The following is a 12,654-nucleotide window of genomic DNA, read 5'->3' as shown; positions in this document are numbered from 1 at the left end:
CACCCTGACCTCAGACTTCTAGCCTCCAGAACTGTGACAAAATAAATTTCTATTGTTTAAGCCACTCAGCCTGGTATTTTGTTAGGGCAGCCCTACAAGCAATAATCAGGATTTTGCTTCATCAGCCCTTCATGTTTCCCAATTTGGCTTGGTCAGCCATTAAACAGGTATATAGGAAATGATTACTGGATTTAACAAGTTTGTCATAAATTACAATTTTTGAAAATAATAGGTTTCGATGAAAATGAGACAGAAAGCAAAAACTGAGGATTGGTTAATAATTTCCCAAACACCTATTCTCGCAATGTTCTTACAGTTCTCATTCAGTCAGAAAAGGAGCTGCGGTGGCATTAGGAACATATCAAAAAAGTAAATGAGTCTTGGTGTCTTTACCTGTAAGTTAAGAGGGTCGAGCTAGTTTCTCAGTCTTTTCCACCTCTGAAATGCTACAACTGTATAAGATGGAAGGCTGTGGATTTATTCATCCACTGAATGCCTAACAGGACAGGCACTGTAAAGTAAACAAAATGGATAAAATCCCTACCTTCAAATAGTTTACATTCTAGTGAGAGAAGACCTACAAAACACAAAATAACATATATATTGAATTAAATGGTAGTACGAAGGAGGAAGGGGGAAAGGAACACAAGAAAAGCAAAAGTGAAAATTGCTGGAAACAGCTTTTCACACCATGCTAAAGGGGTATAACTATTGCGAATTCGGGTACCAATGTGAAGAGACACCCCCCCCACATACACACACCCACCTAGTTTCCCAATCAGAGAACAGCTGATGCGCATGCGCACTTGGGTGTCACCGACAAAAGCGCGTTCCCCGCGAGTCGCCTCGGAAGCGCATGCTCGTGGCGCGTGCATGAGCCTCGCGAGCCAACGTGCCCGCGCCCCGCGTCCGAGGCGATTGGTAACCGGGAGTTGGTGAAGCTGTGTTCGAGGTGACTTGGGGGAAAGCACGCGTCGAAGGGACGGTTCCGGGAGCCCTTCTAACGGCGGAAAGGCCCTGACGCCCGCCGCGGGCGTGTTTGGGACCGAGCTGCGCAGGGGCTGCCGGAGGCCTCCTGCGTTAGGGCGGCCGGGCTCGGCCTGCGAGTCGGGGGGAGGGGACGGGGTGGAGCCTGAGCCTGAGCCTGGGGGATGGTCCTGCCCCCGCGGAGCTTTCGCCGATGGAGGCCCGGACCGAATCGTCCCCTTTGACTGTGGCCCGGGAAAGACTGGGATGTCATCAAGAAGTCGTTAAGTTGGGTAACAGTCGGAATACCAGTTAAATATTTACCTCTCAGTTGCTGCCGGCTGCAAAGTTCCCTACCTTAAAAAACATCAGATCTGCGATTATAGCTCTGGTGTTCCCGGGTTTGGAAAACTAGCCCTGCCACCTGCGAGAGGTGCAGCTCCTGCTGCTGTCTCACTTCTGAAGAAGGGAGGAGACCTTTAGTGGCACTATAATCTTAATATTTTAGACCTGACAGGAAAACGTAAAGTCAAGTTCAGACAGCCCCAGACCATCACTCTTGTGAGGGTAGTGTGTAGCCGTCTGTAAATACCAAAAGACTGTTAATACAGGGACCTTCTGAAAACTTTTTATCAAAGTAATGTGTGAACAAGATGTAAAAATCAACTGATACAGAAAAGTTGATAATGAAAAGGCAAGTCCTGCTTTACCCTTTTCCATTCCCAGTCTCTTTCCTCTGAGGCAACATTTAACCAATAATAATAATGAATAATAATCTCTTAATGCCCATTTCTTTTTGATACACAGCTTGATTTTTTAAATTTCCTCTGTCTTAACACTTCATGATGAGTTTTTACTAAAAGTCATGGTTATTGTGTAATGTATAAATATTATGAAACTAGCTTGGACTTTTTTTTCGTGAATTTCTAGCTGAATTTAATTTAGACATCTGTTTTTGGTGAAGTGATTAGAATTTTGAACACTGTCTTACGGGTCAACTTCAGTTGTGATTATGATTTCACTTTAGGGCATGTGGGATTTAGAAAGGAGCAGTGAAAATTATGAAATTGTAAATGCTGCTTTGGATATTAAATCCATTGCACCAAACATGAGCTGTATGATCTGCCTAGAGATCAAAGCTGTAATTTGTTTTGTTTTGTTTTTTACAGTGAGGTTTAATAAGAGATTTAATTTACCTCAAATGGTATTTCTTTGTAATGCTTGAGAGAAATGGATAATGCTGTGTAACTCTGAGGCTTTGATAGTGTGCGTGCTTTTTTTTTTTTCTCCCATAGGCAATTATTTCCAGTGAGGGAAGGAAACCCGTGCCTGGCATTCTTACCAGCTTTCTACCTGCCATGATCAAGTGCTTGTCAGTTGAAGTACAAGCCAGATTGCGTTCTGGTTTGGCTATATGCTCCTTAGGCCAGTGTGTTGAGGAGCTTGCCCTCAACAGTATTGATGCTGAAGCGAAATGTGTGGCTGTCAGGGTGAATATGGAAACCTTCCAAGTTCAAGTGATAGACAATGGGTTCGGGATGGGGAGTGATGATATGGACAAGGTGGGAAATCGTTATTTCACTAGTAAATGCAGCTCTGTACAGGACTTGGAGAGTCCCAGGTTTTATGGTTTCCGAGGGGAGGCCTTGGCAAGCATAGCTGACATGGCCAGTGCTGTGGAAATTTCATCCAAGAAAAACAGGACAGGGAAAACTTTTGTGAAACTGTTTCAGAATGGAAAAGCCCTGAAAGCTTGTGAAGCTGACTTGACTAGACCAAGTGCCGGGACAACAGTAACAATATATAACCTATTTTATCAGTTACCTGTAAGAAGGAAATGCATGGATCCTAGACTGGAGTTTGAGAAGGTTAGGCAGAGAATAGAAGCTCTCTCACTCATGCACCCTTCCATTTCATTCTCTTTGAGAAATGATGTTTCTGGTTCCATGGTTCTTCAGCTCCCCAAAACCAAAGACGTATGTTCCCGATTTTGTCAAATTTATGGACTGGGTAAGTCCCAAAAATTAAGAGAAATAAAATTTAAATATAAGGAATTTGAGCTTAGTGGCTATGTCAGCTCTGAAGCGCATTATAATAAGAATATGCAATTTTTGTTTGTGAACAAAAGACTAATTTTAAGGACAAAGCTTCATAAATTCATTGACTTTTTACTGAGGAAAGAAAGTATTATATGCAAGCCAAAGAATGGCTCTGCTGCCAGACAAATGAATTCAAGTCCTCGGTATCGGTCTCACCCAGAGCTCCACGGGATATATGTAATCAATGTGCAGGGCCCGTCCTGTGAATATGATGTATGCATGGAGCCGGCAAAAACGCTCATTGAATTTCAGAACTGGGATACTGTTTTGGTTTGCATTCAGGAAGGAATGAAAATGTTTTTAAAGAAAGAAAAATTATTTGTGGAATTATCAGGTGAGGACATTAAAGAATTTAGTGAAGATAATGATTTTAGTTTATTTAGTGCTACTCTTCAGAAGCATGTGTCGTCTGATGAGAAGGGTGACCAGGTCAGTTTCCAAGAGGCATGTAATAGTATTTTGGATTCCTATGAAATGTTTAATTTTCAATCAAAAGCTGTGAAAAGAAAAGCTACTGAAGAAAACAGAAGAAACACACAGAATTCTAGAGATTCGGAAGGTATCAGAAAAAAGACAAATGATTCATTTTTGCGCATTTATGAATCAGATGGCCCAGGCCATAGTAAAGTGACGGAGTCATCTTTACAAATCAAAGATAGCTCTTGCTCAGAATCAAGGATCTTGGAACAACAGACAGCTGAAGTATCAGAATCAGGAGAAAATGAAAAACATAAAAAACTTTGCTTAGAACTTAACTGTTTAGAAAATCCCTGTGGAACCAGTTCAGAAATGTTGGCAAGCCCTTTTCAGACATCATACTGCTTTGAGAAGAGTGGAGATGATCTAGAAATACAGAATGCAAGTACTATTATTAATGGCATGGCTACCAGTATCCTGACAAATAATGGAACTCGGAATCAACTAGAGAGATTTAAAGATGCTACTGAAATGGGATGCCAACCTCTGCCTTTTGCGACAACGTTATTGAGAGTACATGGTGCCCAGAGAGAGGAAGAGAAAAGAAAAAAACAACCTAGTGATTGTGGAAGAATAAACATTTTTAGTTATGGACAAGTTAAATTAGGTTCCACTGGCTTTATAACACATGTGGTACAAGATGAGCAAACTAAATCAACTGAAGGAGAACATTTACTTAAAAACTGTATTCAACCTGGTTCTGCGAGTGCCAAAGAAACATTTGTAAATAGAGCATGCCATTCAGTTGAGACTCCAAACATCAAAGATAGAACCAGCACTTTAAGTAAAGAATTTGCCCAACTGTCTAACAAAATATTGTGCAGAACAAATATAAATTTGGGGCTAGAGAACAAACCAATAGCAACTTATAAAAATGTTTCTATTTCTCAGGAAAGTGGTAAAAAACCACACGCAGGTTGCTTATTACCTGACACATCCTCTTCTTCCCTGTGGCGTACACATCTTTCAAATTGTAGTAAGAAAATAGATGAATTGATTGGTTCCTCCAAACCCATAGCCCATAAGAAGCTAAGCTTAAGTTCACAGCTAGGATCTTTAGAGAAGTTTAAGAGGCAATATGGGAAGGTTAAAAATCCTCTGAATATAGAAGTGGAAGAAAATAATCATTTTGAAATCTCTACTAGTCTCAGTCCTCAAGTTGAACCTGACATTCCACAGACAGACCAGAATCACTTAGACAACTCAGACATTTGTAAAGTCACTACTATGAAACATAATGGCTCAAATAATAGTTGTCAACCAGTAAGTCACATCCTTTACTCAAAGAAGTTTCCATTCTCCAATGAAGAAGATTGTTTGGAACAACAGATGCCTTGCTTAAGAGAAAGTCCTATAACTCTAAGGGAGTTACCTCATTTTAACAGAAAACCTTTGTGTGTCAAGCAGTCTCCTAAATCTTTAGCCTCTAAATTATCCAGAATGAAAGGTTCGGAAAGAGAGACTCAGGCAATGGAAATGATGAGTCATTTTGATGAACTTCCACTATCAGATTCCAGGAGCAAAGACCATGACTTGTGCAGTGGGTTAACCCTAGATTCTTGTAAGTTATTTCCAAATGAGTATGAAGAAACAGAGCGTGGCATCGTTCCAGTGTTGGACTCTGTCACACAGGATAATTCCTTCCATAAAGATAGTGAAACATACTCTAACAACAATACAACAGGGAATTCTGTGATACCAGAAACTCCTTTGGTGTTACTCTGTAATCATTCTAAAGTTGTCAGTAAGGATTCAGATGTTCTTGTAGCTTTGGAACCACAGAGAGGAGGTCCTGACTCTCCCCGTAGAATGTCAGTGAGTCACATAGAGGATTCCACCTCTGACCAAAATGGAACATGTTTTCAGAGTGAAGAATCTGTAGCAAGAACTTGTTCTGGAGATGAGGAGTCAAGCACATGCTCTTCAGACTGGCAGCAGCATTTTGATGTAGCCCTGGGAAGAATGGTTTACATCAACAAAATAACTGGACTCAGCACATTCACTGCTCCTACTGAGGATGTTCGGGCTGCTTGTACTAAAGACCTGACAACCATAGCTGTGGATGTCATACATGAGAACGGTAAGCATGTAGTATTCACTGGCACGAAATGCTTTTAAAGGTGGAAATAATGGGCAAGGTGTGAGATAATCATCGCCCAAAGAGATTATCTCAGCTGACAGAACATTTTGAAGTTTAATTATAAAATGTGTTTTATGGTATATGAAGATTTTCTAGGTCCAATACTATTTATATCTAGAAATACAATGAACGACTGATAATAGAATGGAAGTGTATGTATATGTGTCTATGGGTGTGTGGACGTATAGGAGGATGAGACAGTTTTTAATGAAAATGATACTATTAATAGTTGAGAAGATCCACAGTGCTTCCCTACCCCACTTTCTTCTCTCTCCTAAACATAAAATTCCTGCAATGTCAGCATGGTATTTTACTGGAAGTTGCTCTCTGCAGCTCCCAGGTAAAGGGCCAGGATGATCCTGTTATCATCCTAGGTTTCCCAGATAATCTATGGCTCAGTACAGTACTATATATTGATGAACTTTTTTTGTGTTTTTAGAAAAAAGGACTTGACCATAAATTTTTTGGAATGTAGATAAAGTATGTACTTTCCTAACTATACTTTTCAAATATAGTTTATTATAATACATATGCTAACCCATTTGATCTGTTTATGCTATAAGTAGCTGTTAGGAAGACAATGTAGCTTTTTAAATCGTACCACAAGGCTCCATCAGAGCCTACATTGGGACTCTTGAGTTCTCAGGTCCCAGTCAACATTAAAAGTGACATGGTTTCGGCAGTGCGTTGAGAGCCAGATGTTGGGAGATGGTAAAGCTGATTTCCATCTGGCTATAATCTTGGTTTGGCATCAGGAGGATAAACATTAAATGTGCATCCATATTAAAAGTCTTGAATATTGCAAAAGAATGTAAATTGTATGAATGTAATTGCAAATTAATTTGTAATTCTCCCTAGGATGAATATCTCTAGCAGGAGGCTCGATTTATCTAAGGTTAAATAAAACCTTTATTTTTCAGTGGTTTCCAGTTTTGTCCTTGTGAAAAAATAATTACTGTAGTAACTTACAAAGTATTAAGTAGGAGAAAACCCTTGTCTTTCAGTACTGCTCCTGAGACTCTCAGGTTGCTCCTAAAGACATGTATTTTTCAATCTGTGTAACTTAATGTCCGGATTTGTACTGAGTGCTTATCAGAGGTAAGCCTACGGCGCTGGCACCTCATCTTCCTGAAGTGCACCTGCTTCTAAAATGGTGACAAAAAAGGACTTGATTACATTAAACTGAGGCGGTTGTTGCTAAAACAAAGGGGGAATCTCGCCGCCATACTCAACATAAACATCTGCTCCTGTGAAATCAATCTAGATGTTTAAAACACTTCAACCTACTTAACTTTCTGGATTCGCAAGTCTTGTAGTGAACTTTGAAGGATCATGTTAACTCAATTTCATAAGGAAAAATAAAGTGTGTTGGGTATAGAAACAAGTTCCATGGAAAGATGGCCCCTAAGCGCCCTCTATTCACATGGAATGTTACCTGTCTGGAGAGGATTGATGTATGGTAGGACATTGGAACACCGTTGAACCATACGTAAAATGTTACAGAGGAATTGTTAAGAGGTAAATTAAACTGTACAGAAGAGAAGATCTATAAAGGTAATTTTAAGGAGTAGTGTCAAGTTTGCAAGCCCTGGCAGTTTTTTTCTTTAAAATGCCTTTAATTCTGTCCTTTCTATTATGGTGACACAACCTTATTTCTCCTTATCCTTTAATTTTATCATTCTGAATGAATCTCTCCAATCCTTGCTCAACAGATTTATCTTTTTGAAATAATAGTTTCATCATGTTTTGCCCCCTATTCAAAAACTGTCAAATTCAGGCATTATTTCTAAAACTCAAAATCATCGTTCAGAGAGAGGGAAGAATTTGGGCCGGATCTTACTGGACTTTGGAGTTTATATTGAGAACTTTTCATCCTCTTATCTATTCATGTATTCATTCATTTATTGACTGTTCATACTGTGCTAGGTTGCAGATTCACTGACTTGCCTTTTAGGAGTTCACAATCTATTAGGGAAGACAGCTATCTAAACATAATATGGTGAGGATAAATGTTATAATAGAAACATATTTTGCGTATAAGAGACATATAAATTGGGGACTTGTGAAGTTTGCACCAAGTAGTGAAGGATAACAATCAAGTACCACTATATATTTAATATTGGCTATCTCAACCATGACACTGTTGACATTTTAGACTAGATATTTCTTTGTCCTATACATTGTAGGATATTTGGCAGCATCCCTAGCCTCTATCTGATAGATACCGGTAGCACCCCTCACCCAAGCTGTGGCAACCAAATGTTGCCAAATGTCCCGCATACAAAATTGTGCCCATTGAGAATCGGTGATCTATTTTCGGTGCTCATTCTGTGGTATAGATGGATAATGGGACTAAGCATTAATGTAGGTTCCTAAGTTAGCAGCATAACTTCCATTAAAGAACTCTGTCAATCTAGTGTTTAGTAGTCTGCCTTATATCTTGATTTGGTTTGTGCAGAAAGATTTTTTATGCAACTTGATTTTTTAATAATTTATATTCTGAGTTCAAATGTGTAGGTTTCCTTTTTACATTTAGGATCTCAGTACAGGTGTCATCCTTTTAGAAGCGACCTCGTTCTTCCTTTCCTTCCAAGAGCTCGGGAAGAGAGGACTGTGATGAGACAGAAGAACAGAGGTAGGGGCAGTAGCAGAGATTGCTGGGACGCCTGGTATGTTCTGTAGCACCTAACTCAAAACTTTTTTTTAAAAAAGCAGGTTGTATTATTAAGCTTGATCAGCGCCAGCTGTGGAACCAGGCATTCCCCACGGTCCTATTTAACAGCAGAACTAAGTAATTCAGTGCATGCATTTAGATCAGAAATTACTTTTCCAGACTTGAAGTCAATACTGGTGATGATGCACAGTCTGTGGTGTCTCGTGATTGAGAAAATACCTCTTATTTTTAAAGATTGGAGTTGTGCTCCATATTGTAGTAGTTTTATGTAAGCAAAATTCCTATTTTCAAAAAAAGCTACAGACATTATGTTTGTTCTTTGTTTCTAAAAATACGTAAGGTATGTTTTCATCTAAAGAAAGCAAGACTACTAATTTGAACCAGTTTCTTCCTGACTTGTATTCTGAAATATATCTTGAAAATAGTTCGGAGAAAAACTATAATGCCAGAAGAGACAGTCATCAACTCTAGTTTAAAAAGTAACAGATCAAAACAATTTAGCGATCCAGCAAACACGGAGCATTTGTAGACTATTGGAACAGTATGTCTGATCTTTGGTCTTGAAGCTGCACCACACCCAATATGAGATGCCATTTACTTTTGTCTTCTGAGCTCTTGATGCCAACTATACGTGTCCCCTTTTGCCTTAGATACTGTGGATGGTACTGTTGGTAGAGAATCGCTTCAGTCTTTGTTCTCAGAATGGGAAAATCCAGTATTTGCCCGTTATCCAGAGGTGCGTGTGCAGCAATTTTTCTTTGCTTATTATTTTAAAATTTGAATTTCATTTAAGTTAGTTATGGGCATGAATGACTGTACTAATTTTTAATTACAAATGGATAGTGGGCATGTTTCCAAATAATTTATTTGGAAATACTATTTAATGTAGAGAAGAGGAATCAGAATTCATAGCATTTTGGGAGCTTACACATTTTGGATTAAACGTGTAATGTGTAATCAGTGTGTGAATAGTGAATGTGTTTGCCACTCTTAGAAAACCTGACTTGCAGCTTTGGCAAAGTATTTAGGGGGGTGATAATTAAAAAAAACCAAAAAACACGTTAAATCATTATATAAAGTAGTGAGTTTTCTACTGGCAGGACAGTTCATTGTCGGATGTGAATTTATGTTCTCTCAGTGGGTTATCACAGAATGTACTTCATGTATTGTAATGAAGATAGAGAATAAATAAGCATTTATTTACTGATTTTTCAGCTAAGATGTGTTTAAGGACTTGATGGTGGTGCATAAACAAATTGTTATTCTGAAACAATATTGTTTTGGTTAGTAATTTCATTTATAACCAAAAATTATTATTTAAGACTAATAATTCACAGAGCTTTTTGAATTTCTGTAAGTTCCCTGAATTCAACCCACCTCTAATAGGTTCTATGAAAATGAATGTTTTAAAGCACTTTCAGACCTTTAGTAAAACAGTTCTGCAGATATAAAGAATTAAAATTTAAATGATGTTTATGCTGGGTCTTTCTAGGTTGCTGTTGATGTAAGCAGTGGCCAGGCCAAAAGCCTGGTGGTTAAAATTCACAATGTCTTGTATCCTTATCGTTTCACCAAAGAAATGATTCATTCGATGCAGGTAAAAAAATTGACTTTGAAATCTCATAAAAATATATGTAAGACCTAAACTGGACTAACTCTTGTGAAACTGGATTTATTTGATGATCTAGACCACCCTGGTCAAGGCACATGTGTTTTTTAAAATCTTACTGGAACTTCTATTATCGGAAGAAAAAGCAAAGTACTAATTTTAATTACAAAGAAAAAATGTCTTTAGTAGTGTGAGCAGGTTTGGAGGGATGAATTATGGATTGAGGCTCACAGTTTCAAGGATTATATATATTGACTTTATATTTTGACAATAATTAATAAATCAAGTAAATGCTGTAGAGACATTGTCCTTAAGCGTACGACAGTGCCCCTTTGTAAACGACCTTCTATTGTGTGAGGCTATAAATGACATGGCTTAGGAGACTCCAGATTGAGGACCTCTGTTAACAGAAGGGACCCCTTGTCTCATCTGCTTTGGTAGTTTGCCCTCTCCCTATACCACTCAGGCTGTCTTCATCTCTTTATTTTCAGTATGGAAACAAATTAGGAAGTTAGACAGATATAGGTAAACTCCTAAACTGGCATTGACCTGGTGCCAGAGCAAAGTAAGCTCTTGATCTAGAATTAGGGGAGTGGGGCAGGGAAGTACGGGGAGAACCTTATCTGTACCTGGACAGAGAGGAACCACCAAGGCTTCAAGCCCCTGGTGGCTTTTAACTTACTGCTTTAAGGGACTAGCTCCTCCAAAATGGTTTTCCTTGCTTTTGCATAGATTTTCAAAATTTATTTCAGCCCCATTTGTTAGCAGTCTTTGGTCATATTAATAATTCTCTGGTCATATTACCTATTAATAAGAGTCATTCTACTGGGAACATTTCAGGTCTACTCTAAGGTTTTGTTCGCATGTCCCTTTTAGAATCCTTAGCCTGTAGTCTCCTTCCTTTATGTGTTCTGATCATTCTACTTGCCCATTTTTAAATTCTTCCTAATGACTCCCTCGGGTTCATCAGCACTTTACCATAGTCTTAGATATGAATGTTATAATGCAAATGACTCTTATTTAAGTACACTTTTATCTCTTTATATGCAGATAAGACTTCATTAATTTTTTTTTTTAGTGTTGTACCACTTATTTTAATGTATGGCAGGTTCTCCAACAAGTGGATAACAAGTTTATTGCCTGTTTAATGAGCACCAAGACTGAAGAGAATGGTGAGGCAGGTAAGATTGGAGTTTAAGGGGTGCTCAGTTGGTTGAGCAGCTGCCTTCCACATGGGTCGTGATCCTGGGGTCCTGGGATCAAGCCCTGCATTGGGCTTCCTGCTCAGCAGGGGGGTCTGCTTCTCTCTCTCCCGCTGTGCCTGCTCCTGTGCTCTCTCTTGCTCACTCTCTCTTTCAAATAAATAAATAAAATCTTAAAAAAAAAAGATTGGAGTTTAGCCTTGATTAATAAGCACCTGGTCTTCTGATAGCCTCCTTTTAAGGTATTTTTTATATACAATACAGTTGCAATGATTTGGACAGATTAAAACCAATTGGGAAAACCAATCTAAATTAATATTATGAAAGAACAGTTTTAAAGTACATTAGCTTTGTATACATATATAGAGACATACATATATAAGATACATTTTAAGCTATTAATAGTAGTGACAATGAGAGTGGGCAAAGGGGAAATTTCATCTTTTACTCTCTAAAATATTTTATACTGTTTGACTTTTTTATGATGTTTTCATGTATTCCCTTTATAATAATAGAAAGTTTATATAATGAACTCTGCTAGGTTTATCAAGAGTTACATACAATATCTTGGTGACCTGCCTTAATAAAACAATAATAGTTTGTAAACAATAACATTAACTCATCGAACAAATATTGATTGAGTGCCTATTGCATGAAAGAGACTGTACTAGGCCCTAGAACTACAATGGTGGGGAAAAATACACATGTAAGAGAAACAGATAAGTACATAAACATTAAAATTTTAATTCTAGGGGCGCCTGGGTGGCTCAGATGGTTAAGTGTCTGCCTTCGGCTCAGGTCACGATCCCGGGGTCCTGGGATCGAGTCCCGCATCGGGCTCCCTGCTAGGCGGGGAGCCTGCTTCTCCCTCTGCCGCTGCCTCTCTCTATCTCTCTCTCTGACTCTCATGAATAAATAAATAAAACAAAAAAAAAATAAAAAATAAAAAAAAAATTTTAATTCTAGCTAATGTTACAGAAGAGAGAAACAAGATGCTTGTTTTTTTTTTTTTTTTTTTTAAGAGAGCAAGAGAGAGAAAGCCCGATGTGGGGGAGGGTCAGAGGGAGAAGCAGACTCCCCGCTGAGCAGGGAGCCCGATGCGGGACTTGATCCCAGGACCCCAGGATCATGACCTGAGCCGAAGGCAGACGCTTAACCGACTGAGCCACCCAGGCGCCCTGAGAAACAAGATGCTGTAAGAAACTGTACTGAGAGATTTGATTTAGTCAGGGAAGCCTGGGAAAGTTTTCTTGGTAAAGTGGGATCTGAAGTATGAGTGTGAGCTAACTAGGTAAAGAAGGGAGGGAAGAGTATTCTAGGCTGAGGAGTGACAAATGACACATGTGATTTCCTCTCCTCTCGTGAGAGGAAGCAGGACAAGGGCAGCTGGAGTGAGAGCATGGAGATGAGGCCAGAGAAGTAGGTCGCAGCCAGATCTTAAGTGCCAGTTACAAGCTTTGTATTTGGTCTCAACACCAATTGGAAAC

The 12,654-nt window shown here is 38.9% G+C and overlaps 1 protein-coding gene across 5 annotated transcripts in view; it reads left to right on the top strand.

Moving 5' to 3' along the window:
* The first annotated feature begins 804 nt into the window (after positions 1-804).
* MLH3 (mutL homolog 3) overlaps positions 805-12,654 on the top strand; it is a 28,007-nt gene continuing 16,157 nt past the window's right edge. Inside the window, exons 1-6 of one of the 5 annotated variants that reach the window (XM_078053974.1) lie at positions 805-952; positions 2,262-5,622; positions 8,219-8,317; positions 9,007-9,092; positions 9,849-9,953; positions 11,044-11,146. In XM_078053974.1, coding sequence (XP_077910100.1) covers positions 2,325-5,622; positions 8,219-8,317; positions 9,007-9,092; positions 9,849-9,953; positions 11,044-11,146 — 3,691 coding nt within the window. In that variant the 5' untranslated portion in view covers positions 805-952; positions 2,262-2,324. The remainder of the gene's footprint in view (positions 953-2,261; positions 5,623-8,218; positions 8,318-9,006; positions 9,093-9,848; positions 9,954-11,043; positions 11,147-12,654) is intronic. The other 4 variants (XM_036072799.2, XM_036072797.2, XM_036072803.2 and 1 more) reach the window with 4 other exon arrangements.

Source organism: Halichoerus grypus, chromosome 8 (assembly GCF_964656455.1).
Source record: "Halichoerus grypus chromosome 8, mHalGry1.hap1.1, whole genome shotgun sequence".
In the NCBI taxonomy this organism is placed as follows: Eukaryota; Metazoa; Chordata; class Mammalia; order Carnivora; family Phocidae; genus Halichoerus; species Halichoerus grypus.
This window is presented reverse-complemented; position numbering and strand designations above follow the sequence as displayed.